This window comes from Bombus affinis, chromosome 14 (genome assembly GCF_024516045.1).
Source record: "Bombus affinis isolate iyBomAffi1 chromosome 14, iyBomAffi1.2, whole genome shotgun sequence".
Lineage (NCBI taxonomy): Eukaryota > Metazoa > Arthropoda > Insecta > Hymenoptera > Apidae > Bombus > Bombus affinis.
In genome coordinates this window covers 2,310,583-2,333,559 of record NC_066357.1, presented here as the reverse complement: position 1 = coordinate 2,333,559, position 22,977 = coordinate 2,310,583, and the positions used below count along the sequence as shown (strand labels likewise).

The window sequence follows — 22,977 nt, the reverse complement described above, 5'->3', positions numbered from 1 at the left end:
CTGACTGCCGTCGTGTCAGATCACTAGAGCATTCATCTTACAATTTAATTTAGAATTTGTTAAGATAACTGGAGTTATTGGTATATTAATTGATCATTTGTTCCTATAATTAAATTATTAGATGCCATTATTAGATAATAGGTATTGGAATATTAATTAATTATTTACTGACAATTGATTATGTAGAATAATTTTTGGCGTATATGGAAACAGAAAATTTGTAACGTGTGTCAGTAGTACTTTAGCTTTTCTACAATTTTATTGTAAACGATATTGAGTTGCCTGATGTGCGTCTAGCAGTTGCGTTTCACTTAGCAATCTCTGTTCTGCATTGGGCTATCATCCAATATCTTTGCAACAATGTTATTGCTATTCATAATAATACGTGCCACGGTAGTAATTGACAGTTCCAAAAAGAATTCCATATAATTTAATTTCTACTATAGAATCTTTATCTTTTTTGCAATTCTGTTTAAATATGTTTGTAAAATTCCAAAGTTCAGTGCATTCTTTAGATAGTAGAATATACCTTTGAAAGAAATTGGATATAAAATATTTATGTAAAAAAATAGTTTATTGTTAATATTGAGTAAACATTACAAAATAGCAGAACAGTATATTTTGGATGCATTAATGATAAAATCATTCGATTAATCATCTCAAACATTATTTCAAACGTTATTTTTATAAGATAAGCAATATCAATTTCTACTCAAACAAAAATATACCAACTGAAACATGTTCCAAAGTTTGGAAGGGTCCTGTGGCGCTATCTGAGTTAGAACTTGCGAAGCGTTCTCACCAAATCTAATTTAAAAATCGAACAAGTTCCAAACTGTTCGTTTAGACGTAAAACATAGTTTTTGTTATAAAAAAACAACCTTAAATACAGTACAATATTAGATTGAAAATAAGGTACAAACGAGAAAATAATCATAGAGAAAGTTAATTTTTGATTAGAGATCTTAATCAATATTTAATTGTCTGAAAGAACCCTGTAATCCATCCAGTTCCGCCAGAAGTCTTGATTTAGATTCTGGAACTCTGGCGTTTTCGTTTGTTCGGCTAAGCTTTTCTTCTCGCAAAAACCAATCTCTGTTTTTCTCAATTTTCTTTTTCCACGCGTCTAAAAAAAGAGAGAAGGATCTTAACCACTTTTAGAAAAATTACTAAATTATAAAATTGATATTACTAAAAATTTAGAATTTTTATAAAGATTTGTTTATTCTGTAAATATCCCAACGAATATTTTATTTCAAATACCTACGTATTGTCTGCATTTTGTACATTTTTACTTGTCCAAATTTCCGTAAACACCTGCGATCTAATTATAATAAATTTTCAAGAAGTTTGTAAAAAGTGAAGATCTTTCACAAACCATTTAATTTATCCAGAGTGCCTGCTTTCCCACCCCACTCGTTTGGAAGTATATCCTTGTCCATGTAAGGGTACAATTCCTCACCACCACCGGTATGAATGCAAAACTTAAAAACGAAGAATGCATTCGTATTATAATATAAAATAAAATTGCGATCTATGAAAATCAAAGTAATTTTTAGCGATCATTTACTTTCTGTACAAGTCGATCCTTTAATAGAGGGTAAAATATATTTAGAATACTTTCAATGAAAGCAGGCGCGTGAAGGAAGTGGACTCTATGCAGTCTTAATGGCATGCTATCTTGCACTGCCAACATCGACTTCCGGACGATGCTCTGCGTTGGACTGCATTTTGTAAAATGAATCATGCTGAATCCCTAATCGAAAATTTAAAGACTTAAATAAATCAAAAGATAAAAAGAAAACTAAACAATGAAATATCGTATAATACAATTTTCATGAAATGATTTTTTATTTATAAAATAGAATACTGTATAATGTTAATTTTATGAGATAATACCTCGAGATCGATAACCATAATGTTTGATAGACAACGTTCTTCCATTAAACGAGTATCCAGAACCATAAGAATCCTCCTGGAGATAGCTTGGATAGAAAACCTCTCTGTATTAGTGTCTTTTAATCGCAAGATAGTTACGCGGTGTCCTTCGTCGGTTAATGATGGTAAGACGAAATAATGGCTAATGGTAAATTGGTAAAATATTAAGTTAATCTTGGGGAAATTAGACAAAATTAAATTCCAAATTAAATAATTGAATTAATTACATTGCTTCGCAGCATTCTTGAATTTCTCGCGCAAACGGATCTCGAACCGCGAAAAATTCTGGAATCGCCGTACGCACGCTGAAATATCTCTCCAAAATCATTTTGCATCGCTCTATGCTATTCTTGCAACCAAATAGGAATCTTTCAAGCCTCGCATCGTCTGTGATCAAGTAATTTTCAAATTAAAATTTAAATCTTTAGATCTTCAGTCTTTAAATTTAAATAATTTGTGATCTTTAGAGAGATTTATAATCACGGACGAAGGAAATGCCTTTTCAATAACATTTTTCTCAAAATAACATCTTTCCTTGCTTCATTTAAAGTATACAAATAAAATCAGACCCATGTGATTAGGTAGATGAGGTTGTTTCGACAGCCACTCGCGTATGGCGGCCACATCGCGTTTCTTCACTTCCGGATCCGTTGGAACCGCCTCGTTTATCCGTTTCTGTTGTTCTACAGTCGGTGGTAGCAACGTCATCGCGCGCTACAATACAACAAATTCATTTTCATTCGCCTCAAACAGAAATCTCGTACCTTGACTATGTTATCGTAAATCGCGTTAAAACTTGACTAAATCCGAGTTCCATGGAACGTTATCTGTTTTCCCTTGTGCACGCAATTTTCACGCGGAGGAAACGGTTTATCTCGGGAACAACGCATTAACAATCGATATTGACATTCGTCACGCTCTTTCGATAAGTATATTTACTCACAAAGTGAGTGCAGAACTCATTGTAGCCCCTTCGATCCTACACGAAATTTAAGCTCTGTTTCTGTCCTCGAAACATTAAATCTCGTTAGATTATGTAAAATTATTATATTCGACAAAGTCCTTGACTAACTAATACGGCATTTAACAAGCTTTCAGTTATAAAGACTTGCTAAATTATAGTGGGACTGAGAATCCTTGATTTCACTCAGGACCTGGCCCCGGACTTGGACTTTCAATTAGCATGATTATGTCGTAAACATCAGAAATGAATATCCATGACCGTTTTTGCCAGTTTAAAAGCATGTCGTTCTTAACTGCACAACATAGTTCCAAGGATATTTTCAAGTACTTTATTTTTGTTCTTACTTTGCCTTTAATGATTCTAACATTTTCTAATATTTCCAATGTACTGAACACTTAAATATAATAGCAAATATTTAACACTTTGAATATACTCGATATCTTGAACGAAGTATCATTGAATTGAGAAATAATAATCACAAGTAACACGAAATGCACGTTTATAAATTTTTTAAACTTTCTAGAATTCTAGGAAAAAGGGAGGGAGAGAATATTGTTTTATGTAATTTCAGTGTCTTCTCATACTTTGGACACCAAAATTTCTAATACATTGTCAAATTAAGAAACGCGAACCACGAACAAAACGAAACGCATTTCAGAAGAATTTCCTTAATTATCCATTTTTATCTTGATCTCTATCCAATCGTTTTCTCTAAATCATCCAAATCAAGGAAGCATTTACAAGACTTCTGGAATTTTAATTACCTTTATCTTCAGCTGAATATTTTTATCAATTAATTTTAATGTTTCCTAGTGTCGCGAACATGACGAAGAAGGAGGAAATTGTACGCGATTTCTGACCTTGTCGATGAAAGAAACTATCGAATCGCGAAGGTGAAACGATCGTCCAGAGGAATACCTGACAACGCGAGAAAAAGAAAAAAGAAATTCGACGTGATCGGAATAAGACATTGTCAGTGTATTGCATCATTGTCGGATCTTGGGTGTAGCCAATTTTTTCTTTTCGTAACTCGATCGGAGAAAGCTGCCACGAAATCGAGTGCCATGTCGTCGAAGATCGCTCGAACGTGAGCAAAATTAGTTAGATCGGCGTAAAAATCGGAAAAGTCGTAAATCAGTGGAAGAGAAAGCGCGATCGATGTAAACAGCGAAAAGAAGGCAATTGTAGGTGCATTCTCGATCGACGAATTCGATTCTTCCACATCTTCTTATTCGTTCCTTCTTCCACTTCGTTACGATTCGACAGCGAATGTTTACTTTTTAAAAAAATCTCATATTCGCCCATATTTCATATTTTTCACATCTTTATCTCGTGGGAAATTTTTTATTCGTTCGTATTTCACCTTTTTCGTATTTTTATCTTTATCTGTATTTTTAGGAGAACGAAAATGACGAGATATTTGCGAGCAATGCTTCGGATATTTTACTTATTTTTGCATACCTGTATACGCCTTCCACATTATCGCATCTTTAACTTTGCTTCCATAAATTGATAAACATACACGGATAATTACGATTATTGAAAAGAAAAACTACTGTTCTTCTCGACTAAAATTTTATTTATGTTTATTCATCTGTTTTTCTTCTCCTATCCTCGCTCATCCTCGCTTCTTTCTTTATTGGTATTTTAAAGAAGACTTCAATAGAATATGTTTCTTAGCTCTTTGAATTCATTTCATACAAGAATCTCTAATTCTGCTACTTTCAACCGATAATTCCATTTTTAATGCTAGAGGAGGTAACAGAGGATTCAAAAGAATAGTTTTACATTCGTGACCACGGATACTTCGGAACCAATTGACTTTTACCAAATCAGTAAAAATGTATCGAGTAAAACGAATCGATATTTCTTTACAAAAGGATATTTCTGGTTAAACTCCCATTAGCTCGACTGGATAAGAGAACATTCGACCACGTATTTGTGTGGTCGAGCGTTGGAAGCTGATATGCGGGGGAAGCGTACGAGTTTGCACTTGAAAAGTGATTAAGTCAAAATTCTATTAATTTGATATTTCTTTTTTCGTGGTTCCTTGAACCTGGTCGTTTATACCAATTACAGGAAAAGGCATGCAGATTGATTCTTGTTAGACGTTACTTGATAATTTAATGAGATATTATTTTCCATTAGACAAAGATAAAATTATATATCCCTTTCAGAATTAGTACCACACGTTCATCGATTCTAATTTTACTTCAAATTTAAATTAACTAAAGTTTATTTTTACCTTTTTGTATTCTCCTAACGCGGAAAATAATTTCTTTTCGTAATTCACTCGCTTGTAATAGAAACTGTAATAGAAATCAAACCAATTTTCTCGGTGATAATAAAAATACAAAGTTTAAAAACAAATTAGAAGTATTTTGACTGGTAGTTCTACTTACCAAACTACTCTCCAAATGGAATAAATCGTTCCACAAATTATCACACCGAGTTTTAGATAGCAGATGTCATAAGTGTTGTTTCAATACGAGATCCAAAATTTCCACTAAGCTGTGTTCAACCTGTGGAAGTCGACAAGATACTGCGATATCTGTGTAGAGAAGAGCAATTTCTTTAGTCTGGCCCATGTGTTCCCCACCTTCGTAAAATACCAGAAGCGCAATGGGGCAACGTGGTTCACATGGAAAAGAAATTAGACGCTGAATTTTCTCTTTCTTCTTATCGTCTCGAGGTTCTCTGTGTATGCGAAACATTTGAAACGGAAACTATATAAACTAATCATTACGCGATCGGGTTTCGCGTCGTGAGTAACGAAAAAGAAAATTGTCTCACGGAGAGAAATTTTGAATTTTTTTATCTTTGTTAACGTTACAATTTCTAAAAATTTATTCGCGAAATCTTGCTACAGTTAAGGAAATAATTATTTCCTATTTTCATTTCGGATTTCCTAAATATTAGAAATAGTCTTCCAATCTTTTCCTGAAAGTTTCTTGAAATTCATAAAAATTTATTATATCGCACGATAACGAAAAGATCGTTTATTCTTGACGTTTATGTACAAATTTCTTGAGAATATCGTAAAAATACACAATCGTAAAAATACAAACCGCGATCGTTTGAACCATCGAGAGACAACGTGTCAGTCGCCGGAAGTTTGCAGTGTTCGACGGCTCAGAAAACTGGAAATCTTACAAGCCTTTAAATGTCAACGAAAATGTAAAATCGTCGAAGTGAAAATATTGAGACATCGGCCGAAATGTTTGATAATCTCGCTGTATGCGATACCATTTGCATGGCTTGCATCTGGTGCTGTTTATTCTCAAAGTGGTAAAAGTATCGCATTCTTGCATTAATTTAACCCCGAACAAACATCGATTAATCGTATTTCAGCTTCCCAAATTCTATCAGCCTCAAGGAAGTCGATTCTAGTGAACGCTGCAGTTGGAAATATCCCAGTAAAAAAACAAAGATGTCACGACTTGTTCAGTGCTGTTTGAGCTCTACGGAAACTCTTATACGCCATAAATCTTGCAGAGGAAACAACTGTTTCAACGACGTTCAGAAGAATTATAAATACCGAGTATCCATAAGTGAAGATCCGCCAGAAGATTTATAGCGTCGATAGGATTTGTTAAAATGTCTCGTTACGATAAAGTAAAAATAAAAATCTCGTTAAGATCAAATATGTATTCCAAATATATAAGATAGTTAATAGGAAATGTTTCGAATAATTTATAAATACCGTCCATATGCTTGTGATTATAACAGAATGTAAACTGATAATAATATATGAGAAATCTGCTAGATTTATTTCACAAAATTCAATTATACTGTTCTTGTGGCGTGTATTCAGATATAGATTGATGGTCAAATTGCGATTCCATCAGATTCGAAATTGGTACTTTCTTCTCTTCCACGTTTTGCTTAGCATTAAGATCTTTCATGGCCATTTTTGTGGCAATAAGATCCGCGTCATTGTCTAAAATCTGGACGATCTTTTGTACCGTTGAATATTCCATCACCACCGCCGATTTTGGATCGTTCGTAGTCTGCGACGCTTCTGACATTCTCGCTCTATCTTCGAGCTCCCAATTTCCTATCATTTCCCTGAAATGTAACCAATTGTATCTTTTTGTCTCTCGTCTTTTACGGTATAAAATCTATGATTAATAATTTTAGAATAATCGTAATTTACTAATTTTAGTAGAGTTGCTAAAGTTTCTAAAATCTCTAAGATCACGAAAGAAATTCTAGCGAAATCCTGATAAAATTTCGAACAGCCAACACAGAGAAGTTCCTCATTAATTCAAGCTTCTAATTTGCCTAACAAAATTCTAACAAATATTCTTTACATGGACGACAGTCGTTCGTCGCTAGGTGTCTTGCTCCTCGACAGATACTTCGATTTCAATTTGTGCTTCGAGTTCCTCCTGTTCTTATTCTCACGGTTCATCGTTGAATTCGATTTGCTGCGACTGACTGAATTTACAAGGTTATCTTGTTTCGAGAGTACAGGTTTTTTCGACGGATTACTGTTTTTGGACGAATTATTGTTCTTTGACGAATTGTTGTTCTTTGACGAATTATTCTTCGACTTGGACGGATTCCACCTGGTGCTCTGTGACATGGGATCTTTCTTGAAACAGCAACGATGAGTTCGATATTGCCACCTGCCGAACACGCGTGCATTAAGAGAGAAGCAAGAAACCGAAAAGCTTATGATATTTTGTTTACCATAATGCGCAAGTTGTGACAGTGGAGCTGAACATAAAGAAACAATTTAATACTGTCAGTACGATCAGTGGTTCCAACATGATAGGGACTCGGAATCGAGTTTGAGAATTTTTAACAACGCCAATGACGATGATGATTGAGACGAATCGTGAATTTGGAAACAGCCGTCGATCGAAAGATACTGAAGTTGCAGATTCTGCTTGCTTCGAAAATAAATGACGAACGATTAACTCGATGTAACGATATGAACAAGCACCTTTTTGATTCAGCTTCGACACGCATTAATACCATGAGAATAATTTTCTCGTCTTTGTTAAATTAGAAATTTGAAAATTTCGTGCATCGATAGCGTAAGATCTGAAGCTTTCGGATGTAGACCGTGTCTTTATTTCCAGTTAACTTCTATCAATTTTTCCTTAGCATCTCGACGCAAATTTCCTACAATTCCATTCCGCTCTAAACTTCCGCCCTACGATTAAAACTCATTGAACAAAAGTTGGACGATATCTTGTTCGAAAAGATCTCGACATCCGTCCAAAAATCTCAACCTTAATAACCACATCAGATTCGCCCCAGGACAACCAGCCGTCTCTCTGACGAACTGTGTTAAACTCGTTCCAAGAGGAGTAGCTCAATTTGTCCCAGATTCTCGTACACGTTGGCTGCATATCTCGCACAGTCCCGGATAGGTAATGGTCCCGGAAGAGGGGAAGCCAAGCGCGCAGGAAGCGTGTACAGATTACAGTAGCTGTCGACAGGGGTAGCAAACGAGTGATCCAACCCCGCAGTGATGCGATCCTCTGCTCTGTGGGGGTCTTTCAGCCATTTCTTTCGTCAAGACCAAGCACAATGGCCGCGGTAACCGCAATATAAAAACGAAATCTATGCGTCCCTGTAGAGACGCATCTGTGCGACGAGATCTATAATGATGATATTACGTTTCGTGAATGACTGGATGTCGGTGACTTTTCGTTGCGGTTCCGAATGAAATAGGCGCGGACCACCCGAGGAGAAATCACACGTTTTCCACTACCTGCCATACGTGCATTTAGCTGTCTATTATGAGTCCTGCATATATATTATTTATTTATTCTCCAACGTATTACGAATTGGAGTTTACGGGTGGCAAGGAGACGTCGATAGGGGAGGTTTAGCTTAAACTTGAGAGAAAATTGAAGGGAAATTGTATCATCAGGTGGGAATAGAGATTGTAGTGGACGATCGGCAATGAGTATAGTAACGAAGGAAATGCGTCGAATTACGTACAAATTACGAGAGAGAATTAAAAGAAGAAATATATATATTTTTTTAAATAATACCAGGAACGCTGTTATTTTTCAGCACGACCAGCCGTGTGAAAATCCTCGATTATAACATTCCATGAAATATTACTAGTCTTTGACGTCTAACGTGTTTTCTAGAAGAAGTCGTGAAGATTCTTTTCTATCCGTAGAAGCGATTCGTCCTACGTATAATATCTTGGTCACTTGTCGTTCCATTCATCGGTGACCACACAGACCTTTCTTTGCCATCGATTCCTGCTGGAAAAGACGTATACTTTTCCATCGCCGCGATCGTACGTGTCACGCTATTTTCCGTACATCAAGAACGTCGTTCTTCTCGTAGCCCGTCTAATTTATCGACCAAAGCTTTTGTTAGACCGATAGACCACACAGAGAGATCGACACTTTTATGAACTTCCACGACGATCGCGATTGTAAAGCCTCCACCACTCTTATTTTTCACTCCTCCGCACTTTCTCGTTTAATTCTCTTCGCGCGAATCACTAAAGGTGATTTACTGTTTAAAATTGTTCATTTTTGCAGGAACACACATGTTGGAATAAAATGTATCGGAAATATTAAAATAGGATTGCGATAGAAATATTCTTCAAAACTAACGTTCGAGCTTAATCACTTAATCTTCTTAATCTCGTTTTATGTCTCTATTAGGAAGACTTTTAATATTTCAAGAACAATGCTATTTTCTCTTATATTTTCGCCAAACTTAAGCAACTTTCTGATAATCATGGAACATGATACGGTCGAAAATAGACAGTGGAAAGCTGTTTCGATCAAAGATAGTCACAGTCATTAGGAAATTCGTTAATTATCACATCGCGAGTATTTCAATACGTAAGAAATTTATGGGAGATCCATTGAAACAATTTTCAGAGGCCTGAAATAGCTTTCAGACGCACTGTCCTAGATCAGGTATATTCCGTGGAAGTTTCGTTACCTTCAGACGGAACCCACAAGTGGCGACCGCGTCCTTTTCTGAGCGTGGCCGTTTTAATCCTTGACTACTGATTTATTTTCACAACGAATGGATCCTCCCCGAAAATCACTTAACAGTTGATTCATCGACGTCGGCTATTTGTTCGGTTGACATATAATTACCAGTAAAACGTCAGTTATGGTTGTACAATCCAATTGTGTCCCAACTTGCAACATCATGAAAGCTACAGCATCTAATTGTTAACAAGTTGACTGGAAAACAACCCTTATTTACGTCCTCTGAAATCAAGCCACAACGAATTTGGTGTTCTGTTAGAACAGTTACCGTAAAATAAATTGTCGTTGTTCTACTAAGAAGATAATTAGGGTAATTAACTACTAGGATAATTAGGGTAACTATTAGGTAACCAGTTAAGAAGTATATTCTTAAGAACAATATTCTAATAGCAATGCAGTAGAGCCGAATAATATTTGTGTAAAATATGGTATGGTAATAGAAGAATAAATTGAGAAAATAAAGAAAATCTTGGAAAACTTTTGTAGAATAGCTTTTTAGTAAAGTCTGCTTTCGGTAAATATAATATCTTCAAATATAACATCTGATAAAGGTAAAAATTGAGAAGAGCCTCGTGAGCGTCATTAAAAGTTTCTTTTAAGAATCGCAAGAGCTTCGATCACCTTGCGATATCATTTTCCTTCAATTGTAAGAAATCCCTTCGTATATTATTTTTAAAAATTATAGAATCTCTGTCTGTCTGTAAAAATATAGAATCTGAAAATTGATAAATTGCGTACAAGTTTCGCCGTGAAATGCACAAAAGCTTCGACCATCCTGAAGAACATCTTCTTCTACTAAGTTACTCTTTAGAAGTTTAGCACAACCACTTTTCCACCTAAACACTGGTCCGGAGGGCTCAGAGCAGCTACGGGTTCTTCTCGGTTTTCCTCGTTTTTTCATCATAACGTCGAATCGACCCCGAAAAATCTTCGAACCGATTCTCACGATTGAAAAAGTCGGGAGTCAGGTGCTCGTCTGAATGGACCTCGACTTGGACGCCATTCACTCTTTTTCCAGGCAGCAGAAATAGCCACCCGCCCACCAGAGCCCCGTTTCTAGTGTCAGAGAATTAAGAAAAAAATACGGGGACCCGCAGACAATGGAGAACACCGAATGAAGACGATATTTCAGCGTAACATCGTGGATATCATGGGAAGGATATTCCATTCGATGAAAAATGAAACGATTCACGTTGCTCCCAAAGAACGATTATGGGCGTAACTGAAGGATCTTCTATCGATTCTTTGAGCATAGGTAGCTGCTACGATATAGAGGAATTTTAATTTAAAGCATCGAATTAATAAAATCAAGAGAAAGATTTGCCTTTTAACTGATCTCTATCCACAGCTTGCTCAAGCTTAAAAATTCTTAACGTTTTTTCAAAAACTAGTTACTATCTTCTTTTGATGTTAGAACAATTCTTAATACTGTCTAATATTAGAACAATCGTTTATCGTGCAATTATACTATCTTCTTAATGTTAGAAAAATTATTCCATGTAGTATCTCGAAGGCCTAAAGATTTGTTTGTACACGTTACAAAAGATTCTTAAACTTACGTAGAACCGTGCGAAAATTCTTCGTTCTGTTACTGAAGTTTCTCCAATTATTTTTTCACCCTAAAATTTCCTCCCTCGAGAAGATTCCTTTCTATTCGTTGAAGAGATTCGTCCCACGTATAATATCTTGGCCACTTGTCGTTCCATTCATCGGTGACCGCAGACTTTTCTTTACGACAGACTGCCACTGGAACAGACGTTCGTTCTTCCACCTACCGCCGCGATCATACGTGTCACGCTATTTTTCGTACATCGGGAGCACGTCCTTCTCGTTGTTCGTCTAATTTATTGACCAGAACTTTTGTTAGACTAGCCGACCACACGGATAAAACGACAGTTTTATAAACTGCCACGACGATCGCGATTATGGACACGCCACGCTTTTCCTTCTTATTCCTCCATACCTTTTCGTTTAATTTTCTCCGCGTTAGCGAGTCTTGTTCAACGAAAGAATTATTATTTGTTTGAGATTTCGTAGAAATTGAGAATTTTTCTGCCGTTGGAAATATAGAAAAGTTACAAACATCAGATCATCGAGAAGATTATCATTCGATACTATTGTTACTCTTATGTAATTAACGCACATACATCGTTATTAGCTCGGTACAGATACCAAGAAACCAAAGACCTCCGTAAAAATAATCAAGGAATTCCAAATTACAATAATATTCTAAAAATGTCAAGCTATCCGATTCACCGAAATTTCCCGTAACCACAGCGTGCAATCAGAAGAATTATTAAAAAATGCCTCTGAGAAACTTGTCGATGCTACGCTACGCAAAATACCCGTTGTCATTCGCAACGATCGTTGTGAAGTAACGATTCCAAAAGGAAAGAAGGCGTTAGAGGCAATTACAAGGATGGTCACAATATTAATTCGAATGGTTTACAATAAGATCCCAGGAGAGACGTCGCATCATCAATCGTCCTCATTGACGATTCCTCGTTGACAATCCAACGACCTCTTCGGGAAAGCGGAGCATCGAGGACGATTCGTCCGGCCGTAACGAAACAATTTTCTACAGATGCTTCTGCTAAAGATGAACGAGGAAGGAGGCACGCTGACTCGCACACTTTTACGCATCACAGACCTGCTCTTACATTTTTGCGAACTTCATTGAGGAACCCCGTCTGCAAGTTCATTCAGAAATCGTTCGGTAGTATCGACGTAAATACGTAGAATGACGATGTACCTGCGAGTTCGTTGTAACAATGACTCAGTGAGTGTTGACAATGCTAATACCGAGGCTTTTAGAGTAGTAAGATCGCTAGTAGTATTTTCAATAATTCAGAGGCGACTTTCTGCAGCTTCTAGATGTTCGATGATATTTTAGAAGCTGTCTCACTTTTTAAATTTTGGAGACGTAACAATGATTTTGATGATTCTGGAGAAAACTTCTCTTGGATCTTTAGGAGGAAGAGGACGAGCTTTTTTAATTCTTTAAAATTGCTTTCCCCTTAAATGTATTTTAATACGCGAAACAGTGTGACTTTTAATTACTTCTCTACGTGCTTTCAATTTTTTCAAACGATAAAACGTTTCCTACAGATTCGAAATTATTTTTTTCCCATCTTCCCCCGTTTTTTAATTTTTCTTAATTTCGTTTTTGACATCGTCTTCGCTGTATCATTTTCGTTTTGCGTAAAATCAAGGTTTCGGGTCGGTTGTTGATGTTTCAGTATCGGTTCTTCCGGAGGTGGTGCCGGTGGTGTCGGTGGTTTAGGCGTTCTCAACTCGAGTTCCACGTTTCTTCTCGGTTCATCAACAGAAATACCCTTCTTTTTCACTTTTAACATGAACACGTTCTCGTTTCCTTCGGTCACGCGATCCGTATGGACTTCCTGGGCATCGGAACCATCGAGAACGGGGTAAATAGTGAACGTTCTGCACTGATTATTCGTATTTGGACCTCCCCTACATTGGCCAACCTGCGTAACATTAGCGTTTGTTATACTATATTTCAATCTATTCTTCGATTTTACATCTTTATACTTGTTACATTGCTTTACATTTGTACTTTATACTTGTTTACATTCTTTATACTTGTGCAAAGTATCGGTCTTAAATTCGTACATAATTATACAAGTACCTTGAATGTTATAGCCAATAGTATTTTATTACCTATCACGTATTCCAAATGATACGATAATTTACTCGTACGCAAAGTAACAATTTATCTGTTTCTTCCAATTCAAACCTTTGTAGAAAGATCATACACGATATACGTATAATCAATATTTTTTAGTTCATCGTATACGAAACTAATGACCGAGTGTTTAATTCTATATTTCAATCTTATATTTAATATTTTCTATGTAACCTTTGTACCTCGTAAGAAATGGCTTGAGGCTTGGTATCTTCCTCGTCTATTTTCGCGGCAGCGTTCTTCGACTCGACACGGAACAGGATCCGATTGTTGTCAGTCCCCTTCAATATTTTCGGCCCTTGGGTGCTCGTCGGTCTCTGTATTTCTATCACGTCGCAATCGCACGGAGGATCCCAACCTTTCAACTTCTTCGATTTTCCCTTTTCTCTTTCCATACGAATTATCAAATGATTTCCAATCACCGCAGTCCCGATTTCTCGGTAATATCTTGCAGAAGGATCGTATTTCGGTTTCGAGGGTGGACATTCCGGTGGGCAGGGTACAGGAGGCATAGGCGGGCAGGCATACATCTCTGATTTCGATAAACAAATTCAATAACAACAAGCTAAATAAGTCGGCAAACCGGGAGATCTATTTTAAAGCATAACTATCTGACACTTGTAATTTGTAATTTAGATATTAGTTACTTTTTATAGGTATTTTTAAGAAGGATGGGGTTAATAAATGTTCTGACAGATTAAAATGGACTAGAAAATCGATTTTTATTGCAACTAGTTCAAGACATTGGAGAAATCGGACACGTTCATAATATTCGACCGATCCATCCATCCTCCGTTCTCATTAACCAAACTCGTGAATTAATTCTCCCCCATGTAAACCCTGTATTTTAACTTTCTTCTTTTTCCTCTTCCTTCTCCATCTTTTTGCAACAAGCACGAATTATACGAATTATAAAATATGATGCTAGCAACTTACAAATGTGGATGTCCCCCGTCAGATAAGAAGCCACCGTGTCCACCCTGTTGCGAATCCTCCGCTGTTGGCAGAAGAGTGACCAAGCATAAAAGTCCTGCAGATTATACCGAGAGTATCTGTTGCAGCAAGCGTTCCTTGAGACCCGTTACTTCTGAACCGAAAATCGAAGAACCTCCACCGTGTTGTCCCACGATGCCGTCTGATTCCAAAGAGTTTGAGAGACCTTGTAAACTTCGTTCAGAGATCGCGGAGAGAGGATTGCCTTACAAGGAGATGGAAGTTACTATCAATGATAATAGATTGGTGATTAGAACTCAGAAAGAGGAGGTGAAACAACAATACGATCCTCCGTGCGATTGTGTCGAGGAGTCTCGGCCTGTTGCGATGGTCACGGACGAAATTGATCAACCTCCGGCTGCAGGAAGTAGAACGGTTACTCTGTATCCACGAGCGAAGAAATCTGACGAGAAGGTGACCGAAAAAGTATGCGATCAGGAAGAAACTACCGACAAGACCGCTAAGGCGGAAAATCCAAATATATTTATATTCAAAGTGAAGAAGAAGAGTAACAACGGTGACAGGGCGTTTAATATCGATTTGGAGTTTAAGACACCAAGACCTTGGTCGATGAAGAAGAGAGCGGAGTACGAGATGAAATTGATGAAACCTGTGGAGAAGACGGATTCTCCCACGGAGAAAACAGATACGGAGATGACTATTTCGAGGAAGAGGAAAAAGAAGAAGTGAATTTACCCGCCCCATTCTCAACCGTTTACGACAGATAGATAGAATAAAACAGATTAAAATACCAAACAGATTAAAATAAATAAAATGGCGCAGAAAAAATAAATTGCAATTAACTGAAATAAATAAGCTGCAACCGTTGACTCCGTACGTCTCTTCTTTTCTTATTTTTCACGAAATATTCTTCTACAACGGCCTCGCTAACGTTCCTCTTTGAAAACGGCCAACCGAACGTCCCGATATTCGTCGTGCGTGATCTCTGTGATCGCGAACGATCCATATATCAGCGAGTCAACGCGCCCCAGGAGTCGTGCACTCTATAGAGCACGGGGATAGTCGTCGATGGCCACCTGAAAGCGCCGGGCGACGAAGCCTCGACGTCTATTAGGGGCTAAACGATTCTTAAACGGGAAAAGGAACGTATCGAGTGTCAGAGACGTAACAATGACTTGGGTAAACATTCCGATATACAGGACCACCCGGGGAGCGAGTTGCACGTCAATGGCTATGAATCGAGCGAATGCGAATGACGGTAAAGATCGAATGCTTCTTGGACTGCGAAGGAATCGCTGAAACTGAGAAAATTTGGCAGTTGATAATTTTTAAAAATGTGCAAGCAAGAAGTGAGAGAGTCAGAAACATTTCTTATTAGAAAATATCGTTTTAACTTTATTACATCGTTCGGATTATCATTGACGAATCGAGCCACGTTTCGATATCGTTGAATATTTGTTAAGGAAATAATTCAGAGATTATGACATGAAAAAATTAAATTAGGCAACGAGACGAAAAAGTAGTAAGAGTCTTTGATCGTTGTACTTGCAATTAGTTTTCAATGGAAAACTGAAACGAATTGCACGTGAAACGTGAGCAAGTGTTGCCCGTTCGCGAGTCGTCGAAACGGAATCAATGGTGCCTTCGCACCGGGTGTTCTTCCTGTCCCCTCGGTCTTCTTTCGATAATCGTATCTCATATCCATGGGGTGTCAAGTAAAGAATACAAACTTTTGAATAGCGTTCCCGATGTTGTTGAGTAATAGCATTTGCCAGAAATCGAGATCAAATCGTTTCTTCGTCCCAACATACGCGTAAACTGTGTTATTGCTTCAGACCATGTTAAAAGAAAATATCTTATCTTTACTTTTTGAGTAGTAACGTAGGAAGATATCCCGTCGTCGTAGTTGAAATATAAATTAAACGATGAATTCTTGTCGCAGATTATTAATCATACGATTAATTTATTACGATATTCGGAAATGAAAAATGTAAATAGAAACATTAGAAGGAAGCAAACGACAGCTCGAGTTTCGATCAGCATTGTGAAATAAATTCATTTTGGGATTATTTAGGGCTTGTTTTGGAGTCAAGTACCTACAAATGACGTTGAAGACACGCCTTCCGAAATTCTGACGTTACAATCGAAGCATCACAGGTTCTGTGGTAATCCGAGATTAAGGAGCATAAAATCGGATTACAGGTAATCTGGCTTACGTTCAACCAAACGCTCAACACAATAAATCGAGACCTCGTCTCTCCAGACAGCAAAATTCGTGTCTGCGAACGAACTATTTATAGAAGCAGAAACGCATTTCGTATCATTGTGGATATTTATGTGTAACAGATACCGAAGAAGAAGGAACAGTAAATAAATAAAAGACTAATTTATACCAGGTGAAAAAAATTAAGAACCTATGTTGTCGTATTTCAGTAAATGAGTAGGTAGGTGTCGACGAGCTCGAAGACACGTCTCAGCGGGGATGCTGCTACCCGACACACAACCAGAAATCCGCATGTTTTCATATAAAAACGCAGTCCTAAGCTGACTGGATTTTCTCATCTCGCGTAAATCAAATTTTCGTGCAAATTCTTTGTTTCAACGAGTCTTAAGCTTGCGCCAACTATATAAACGTTACAACGCGATATAAATTTACGACGAAAGTGTACATTAAAACAACAATATCGTTACGTAGGAAAGAATTCTATTGGAATTTTACGATTTGACAACACGCAGTACGATTCGTAGCAACAGTGCAGATTAACGTACTTCAGATGTTCCTTAACGTCGATGTAGATATAATTTCTGAAATATAGCGTCGCGTATAAAATTTTCTTTGCCCCACGATTCGCTAAACGATCAACGATTTCGCCGCAGACGTAATCTAATAGCCGCGCAATAATCTCGCCGGAGGGGAAACTAATTGAATTCGAGTTTTTTTCTTCGCCACAATCTGGCCAACTACCCCTCGCGGTTACTCACCCCACAATCGACCGAAACATTTACGTATGCGGCCACGAACTGTCGCGTAAGAACGTATTGCAACGAAAACGATGGTGAACAAAAAAAAACGGAAGAAGGGCAGGGATAGGCTTACACGCGGTAACCGACCCTTCCGGAAAGCAAAAGGGCGCAACCCTCGTTCTCCCTTGTACCAGCCCTTCTCCGCCAGTCACCCTATAACACGAATGAGATTTTTCTACCCTTCGAACTGGATTTTCGTGCAGCCATCTTAAATTTAATTGTCGAGAAAATGGTGGTGTCGATACTCGACGCTTTTGATCCTTAACGTTTCCTATTTATTAAACGCTTACTTTTAAATTTATTTATAAATACATATCCGCGAATAGATATTGGCACTTAGTCCTTCATCTACGTTTGTATTTTCACTGTAAGCTTTGAGATTGCTTGGCCATTTTATTTATTAAAAATCACTCTGTCATATAGAATTTGTTTGTTAATTGTCTTTTATATTTGGGTGCATAGTAAGAGGGAGTAAAATTCTTCAGAGATTTTAATAGGAATAAATAACAATTCAAGTTGCTCCGAGAGGCGAGTGATATGTAAACAAGGATTTGGTTTTAGAATAAGAACGAAGACCGTCATTCGTTACAGTCTCCTATTTTGATTTGAAAACTGACAATCACAACGACTGATATCGATATCATAAAACGCAATAACACAGTGATAGAATATTCTACACGTGTAATTATAATAGATTTATACGAATTCTAGATGAAACTGGTCCATGAAGTTTTAGAGAGACTTAATAATTTACCAACAAATAATAAAATAGAAAAAATAGTTTATCAATTTTGTCTAAAATTATCGAAAATCGAGAACTCGATTAGAAATCTCTTTACTGTTTGTTAAACGTTACGTATGCCGACTCAGTACGTTATAAGTTGAATCGATTAAGGGACGTGTAAATTTGACAAGAATAAAATTGAAAATTATCAATTACAGAAACAAATAACAATTTATTCGTCATAAATATATGTATAAATAATTATAAGCTCTTTTATAAACTCTTTTAGAAATTCATAATGTATGTACATTCGACTAGCAACACAGATTCGATCCTTATTCGCTAAAGTGTTATAAAGGATATTGTATCAAAAATATAGTACGATTTATAAAACAATCTCGATAAATGATTCTTGAAAAAGACCAAGAATCATTCTATCAAGATAACAACCATTATTCAATATCCATATAACATCTATACATTATATACATTATATTTATGTTTTATAATAATTAAAGTAGTCGTTAGGAATAAATATGTCATGTTGGAAAATTGTAATGTGGAAATAAAAGTCCTTCAGACGATAGTATGTGGCCCGGTGTAAACATTCCCAATGTAGCCGCCGACAATCTGTAATCTCGATTTTCATGTGTCCTCATGTGTTTCTTCAGATGATCCTTTCTTCCGAAACTTTTTCCGCAAACGAGACAGGCGTGTGGTCGAAGTCCAGTATGAATCCTCTTGTGTCTTGTTAGCTCCTCGTTTCTCGTAAATGCTTTGCCACAATTTTCAACGTCACACTTAAATGGTCTTTCTCCTGCAATTAGAAGATATTTTCTTTTAGAAATTGTTTTTATACGATGTCAAGAACTGGAAGAATTTAAACGAGGATTATAGAAAAAAAGAGAAACACGACGACTCGAGTTTGAATGTTTGAATACTTAGATCATAAATATTTGGAACCTGAACGATTTCGATACTCGAACGTTTAGAAATTTGGATCATTTCCATATCCGACTATATTTGAAAATATGGAAATTTAGATATATGAAAATTCATAAATTTCGAGACTAGAGCTTCGATACGTTGCGCGATTTAACGATTTAAGACTTTGAAACTCCAAAACATCGAAAGATTAATGTACTTCGACGTTTTGAAACACTGAAATATCGAAAGCTCGAGAGTGCGAAAACTCGACAGCTTAAAAGTTTTTAGGGTTAAGGTATATCTTTTAATCGCAAAAACATTAAAGTTTACTTAAGAAGCGACGTAGAAGTTTATCCTATCCTTAAACGATGGGATATTAGAGTATTTATAGATAACCGGTAGGTAAATATATTACGAAATTTCCGGGTGTATAAATATATTAAGAAGCTTACCGGTATGTATTCTGATGTGTCCCTTGAGCTGTCCGTTATTGCTAAACGCAACGTTACAGTGTTCACATCTAAACCTTTTGGAACGCAATTTTTTCGGTTCTTTCGCTTGACGCTGCAAGATCTGAACGGCACGGTCCATTGTCTCTGCGTGGAGATTGCCTCGAACATCGTACGAAGGTTGAAACGCGCTGAGAAAATGCGTTTTTCTAATGTCTATCCAAGGTGGATAGGCTATTCCCACCTGAGTCGGCAAACAGGCACCCATCATCACAGCATCGAACGAAGTGGAGTGCGGTAAATTAAATTTACGGAACGAATTCCAGCTGTACATCGGATGGAAAACAGGATCTACTATGTCTTGGACCAACGGCATTCTTATACGATCCGCTGTGCGCAACGAATTATCGTTTAGCGGACGAACAACCTTCGATGTTGGTCTCTCTGTACTGGGTCCCGACTCACCAGTGTTCTCAAGCAAGTTAAGAGAAGAAGAAACTCCAACTTCCGAAGAACTGGCTTCGATCGCTTTACCACGGATCATAAGGATGTTGTAACAGCCTTTTTCTTCCTTTCTATCGCAAGCAACGACGATGTCACGGCCTTCGCCACGACCGACTGGTACCTCGATCTGTTTCGAGTGTTCCCGTGTATCTAAACTGCTCCAGGGCCGAAACAATCTTGCGCTGAGTTCGTCGCACATATTAATGAATTTGAAAGTGGCCTTCGATGAAAAGTTCTTCGATTTCCGCAGTAACAATGCTTCCTCGATGGTATGTGATTTTACGTAACGTCTGGACGATGCTCAAGTTTCATCACTGGAGAAGTTGTCAATATTTATCCAACAACTTCTTACAACTTGCACTTTCGAAGCACGGTATCCCAAGGACGACTGTTAGATCTGACAGCATTCACCCCACGGTAATATAGCAACGTCGTGTGCCCACCCTCCACTCCGGATTGGATGGTTTCATTATAAAAGGTAACTTGCCCCACTCACAAGGGTGAGGGAGAAAAGGACACACGCTTCTCCACTAAGGGCGAAGGTAGGCTTTAGAGGGGCCGATCGAGGGCTATGAGATACGCAGCCCCTTTTGTCGGAAATTAATCGGTCGCCACGGCCACGGACTCTTGCCCTTTTGACAAAATCAACCGATCGAAAGGACGAGGAGATAAAGAAAGAAAGAGAAGTCAAGTTCGACGAATCGGCAGCTCTGCATGCTCGACGCCTATCTATACCTTTGTGCCTTATACCTTTAGTTTTATTCGTTAGATGTATCATCTATTTCGTCTATTGCTTTGTTTTTCATCGATCATGATTGTTGACTTAAATTAACGTATGTAACTTTACATTACTCGATCGATCGGATTATATTAAAATTGTATCACTGTCGAAATTTCAAAAGCAAAATTTTATGAGAGTTATCGAATGCAAAAGAAATTTCATCAAATTTCTTTTGACGATACCTATCACCTATCGATAAATAATAATTGTAAAGTACAAGAAACGTGAGAATCCTTTCATGATAATATGATGTAAAAGAAAGATTGCTTTACTTTTTTAATATTTGTCTGCGATTTCAGAGAAAATCGAACCGGAATGATTAATCATTTTTATGAATAAGATACATGAGAAGAACATATGTAAAATATTCAAAAAATCGCTCAGAAAAGACACCTTCTTAGGAGACCCAAGGTAGAAGCAGAGATTAAGGTGAAAAGCTGCGCGATCGAGTTGGCCGAACAGAACTTGGCATTCCTACGAAACGCGTGCTGTATCAACAGAGACAAGCTCTATCAGTGCAAACTAAAAGTGGAACAATTAAAAAAGTGTTTAATGAATTTCACGGAGGATTAAGAGAGCATGTTAACTCTAAAAATGAGTCAATGATTTGTGTCAAATCAAATGACAGTCCAAAAACTGATAAGAAGGACGCAGTTTTAACACCGAGGAAGCACGCGCGCAAATCAGACGATTGAGAAAGCAAAATAGAAAGCATATGTAAAATGTATTAGAACGTTAAATTGAATAACGATCGAAATTGTTGTTGTTCTTATGTATAATAAAAACATATGTACTGAACGAAATTGTAATCTAGACAAATTTTTGTCTAAATGGTACAATATATACTAAAGTAAATTATAAAATAAATTAGACATAGTTAAAATAAGTTTAACAAAATATTATTGTCTAATCCTTCACCACTGCTTCATAAAAATACGGCATCTAACGAATAAAAACAAAATAAGCATATACTATTGCCAACACATACATATACATCCCATAATAAAGGAGCATAGCTAAAAGTAACAAGATTATTATTTGCATTTAAACTGCAATACCCAAGACCAGAGGCACGCTAGTAAAACGTTCAAATAGAAAATCCACGAAAGATACTTTCATACAAAATTGTCTCTCCAAATTACATCCAAAATCATAAACTCTGATATCCATAAGCAAAGGTAGACCGATGAAAAGACTGGATCAAGATCATTGCAAACAAATTTCGTATATTCGAAACGACGAAGGATCGCGAGACTTCGAAGCTTTGAAATTCCGATTTTTCGGAAAGTCTAAAACGTAGAAGTAAACATAGTGGTAAACTCTGAAAAAAATTTGAAACGTTAAAAGGTGGAACTTTGAAACAATTAAACTTTACAAAATCGGAGATTCAGAGACATGGAATCTGCGATACCTCGCCTTAAACACCGCAATTAGAAAATCTAGAAACGTCAAAAAAGGCTTATTATAATATCTCGCATAGTAATTCTCTTCGAATTGTTTCTGTCAACGTTCGATATCGAATCCGAGTGCCGTGGACGCGTGACTGGAAGCAACGATAAATTGTTTATACGTCCGGTGAAATGGAACCGGCGAGAAGGTACTTTAGACACAATGAAACAGGACAGTCGGCTCTGCTATGGGATAGTCGTGTTCTCTATGGGATGGTATTCTGCAAAAGTTACGAGGGTGGAGCTGCGCAAAAGTGCGTCTTTGATTTATTGTAACACTCCAAGTTAAGCTACCCTTCGCGAGAACGGGCCACAGGCTATACATAGGTTGCCACCTATTTTCCCTCCGATATGCTTTTATCTATCTTTGTTACACTTGTAGCAAGTTTGTCCTTCTGTTCGAAACGATACTTCTGTACAAAACCGGCTTCAGGGATTTTCCGCGACCGTTTCGCTACCGATTCCACGATATGATATTTACAACGTCAAGTACGTGATATTCCAGATTGCGTAAATACAACGTCGTTATATAGATCGACATATAGGTAAATCGAGGAAAAAAACGGTTT

At 37.1% G+C, this 22,977-nt stretch overlaps 5 protein-coding genes and 1 long non-coding RNA gene across 8 annotated transcripts; 2 read left to right on the top strand and 4 right to left on the bottom strand.

Annotated features, from left to right (window-relative positions):
* Positions 1-555: 555 nt before the first annotated feature.
* LOC126924247 (alpha-tocopherol transfer protein-like) lies at positions 556-5,446 on the bottom strand. Of its 2 annotated transcripts, XM_050738521.1 has the most exons (8): positions 5,305-5,443; positions 5,148-5,211; positions 2,508-2,652; positions 2,166-2,325; positions 1,900-2,080; positions 1,571-1,756; positions 1,379-1,484; positions 556-1,126 (listed from the first exon to the last, which is right to left on the bottom strand). In XM_050738521.1, the coding sequence occupies exons 3-8, from the start codon at positions 2,644-2,646 to the stop codon at positions 966-968; spliced, it is 933 nt and encodes a 310-aa protein (XP_050594478.1). In that variant the 5' UTR covers positions 2,647-2,652; positions 5,148-5,211; positions 5,305-5,443; the 3' UTR covers positions 556-965. The 2 variants fall into 2 exon arrangements, with proteins under 2 accessions (XP_050594478.1, XP_050594480.1); XM_050738523.1 differs by lacking the exon at positions 5,148-5,211 and having other exon boundaries at positions 5,305-5,446.
* A 44-nt stretch (positions 5,447-5,490) lies between these two features.
* On the top strand, positions 5,491-6,582 carry LOC126924255 (uncharacterized). The gene is made up of 2 exons (XR_007713465.1): positions 5,491-6,190; positions 6,254-6,582. It is a non-coding gene; the product is annotated as an uncharacterized LOC126924255 (long non-coding RNA).
* Positions 6,030-7,791, bottom strand: LOC126924250 (protein kinase 4-like). The gene is made up of 3 exons (XM_050738536.1): positions 7,598-7,791; positions 7,216-7,533; positions 6,030-6,970 (listed from the first exon to the last, which is right to left on the bottom strand). Exons 1-3 carry the CDS (start codon positions 7,675-7,677, stop codon positions 6,685-6,687), a joined length of 684 nt encoding a protein of 227 aa, XP_050594493.1. The 5' UTR covers positions 7,678-7,791; the 3' UTR covers positions 6,030-6,684.
* On the top strand, positions 7,780-16,619 carry LOC126924249 (uncharacterized). Its single transcript, XM_050738535.1, has one exon. The coding sequence runs from the start codon at positions 14,516-14,518 to the stop codon at positions 15,278-15,280; it is 765 nt and encodes a 254-aa protein (XP_050594492.1). The 5' UTR covers positions 7,780-14,515; the 3' UTR covers positions 15,281-16,619.
* Positions 13,008-14,127, bottom strand: LOC126924488 (uncharacterized). The gene is made up of 2 exons (XM_050739032.1): positions 13,780-14,127; positions 13,008-13,379 (listed from the first exon to the last, which is right to left on the bottom strand). Exons 1-2 carry the CDS (start codon positions 14,125-14,127, stop codon positions 13,008-13,010), a joined length of 720 nt encoding a protein of 239 aa, XP_050594989.1.
* A 1,892-nt stretch (positions 16,620-18,511) lies between the features above and the next one.
* LOC126924244 (zinc finger and SCAN domain-containing protein 31-like) lies at positions 18,512-22,743 on the bottom strand. 2 transcript variants are annotated; one of them, XM_050738517.1, is made up of 3 exons: positions 20,141-22,743; positions 19,679-20,065; positions 18,512-19,116 (listed from the first exon to the last, which is right to left on the bottom strand). In XM_050738517.1, exons 1-3 carry the CDS (start codon positions 20,376-20,378, stop codon positions 18,839-18,841), a joined length of 903 nt encoding a protein of 300 aa, XP_050594474.1. In that variant the 5' UTR covers positions 20,379-22,743; the 3' UTR covers positions 18,512-18,838. The 2 variants fall into 2 exon arrangements, with proteins under 2 accessions (XP_050594474.1, XP_050594473.1); XM_050738516.1 differs by having other exon boundaries at positions 19,679-22,743.
* Positions 22,744-22,977: the final 234 nt, after the last annotated feature.

Excerpts from the sequence above, each read along its gene's own strand:
- LOC126924488 (XM_050739032.1), bottom strand. The coding sequence starts at position 14,127 with ATGTATGCCTGCCCGCCTATGCCTCCTGTACCCTGCCCACCGGAATGT. Across the intron at positions 13,380-13,779 it reads CTCAAGCCATTTCTTACGAG|GTTGGCCAATGTAGGGGAGG; the intron begins GTACAAAGGTTA and ends AATGTTACGCAG.
- LOC126924250 (XM_050738536.1), bottom strand. The coding sequence starts at position 7,677 with ATGTTGGAACCACTGATCGTACTGACAGTATTAAATTGTTTCTTTATG. Across the intron at positions 7,534-7,597 it reads GTCACAACTTGCGCATTATG|GTGGCAATATCGAACTCATC; the intron begins GTAAACAAAATA and ends CGTGTTCGGCAG. Across the intron at positions 6,971-7,215 it reads GACGAACGACTGTCGTCCAT|GGAAATGATAGGAAATTGGG; the intron begins GTAAAGAATATT and ends GTTACATTTCAG.
- LOC126924244 (XM_050738516.1), bottom strand. The coding sequence starts at position 20,378 with ATGTGCGACGAACTCAGCGCAAGATTGTTTCGGCCCTGGAGCAGTTTA. Across the intron at positions 19,117-19,678 it reads ACACATCAGAATACATACCG|GAGAAAGACCATTTAAGTGT; the intron begins GTAAGCTTCTTA and ends TTCTAATTGCAG.
- LOC126924249 (XM_050738535.1), top strand. The coding sequence starts at position 14,516 with ATGATGCTAGCAACTTACAAATGTGGATGTCCCCCGTCAGATAAGAAG.
- LOC126924247 (XM_050738523.1), bottom strand. The coding sequence starts at position 2,646 with ATGACGTTGCTACCACCGACTGTAGAACAACAGAAACGGATAAACGAG. Across the intron at positions 1,757-1,899 it reads TTATGGTTATCGATCTCGAG|GGATTCAGCATGATTCATTT; the intron begins GTATTATCTCAT and ends ATTTTCGATTAG. Across the intron at positions 1,485-1,570 it reads AGGATCGACTTGTACAGAAA|TTTTGCATTCATACCGGTGG; the intron begins GTAAATGATCGC and ends TTCGTTTTTAAG.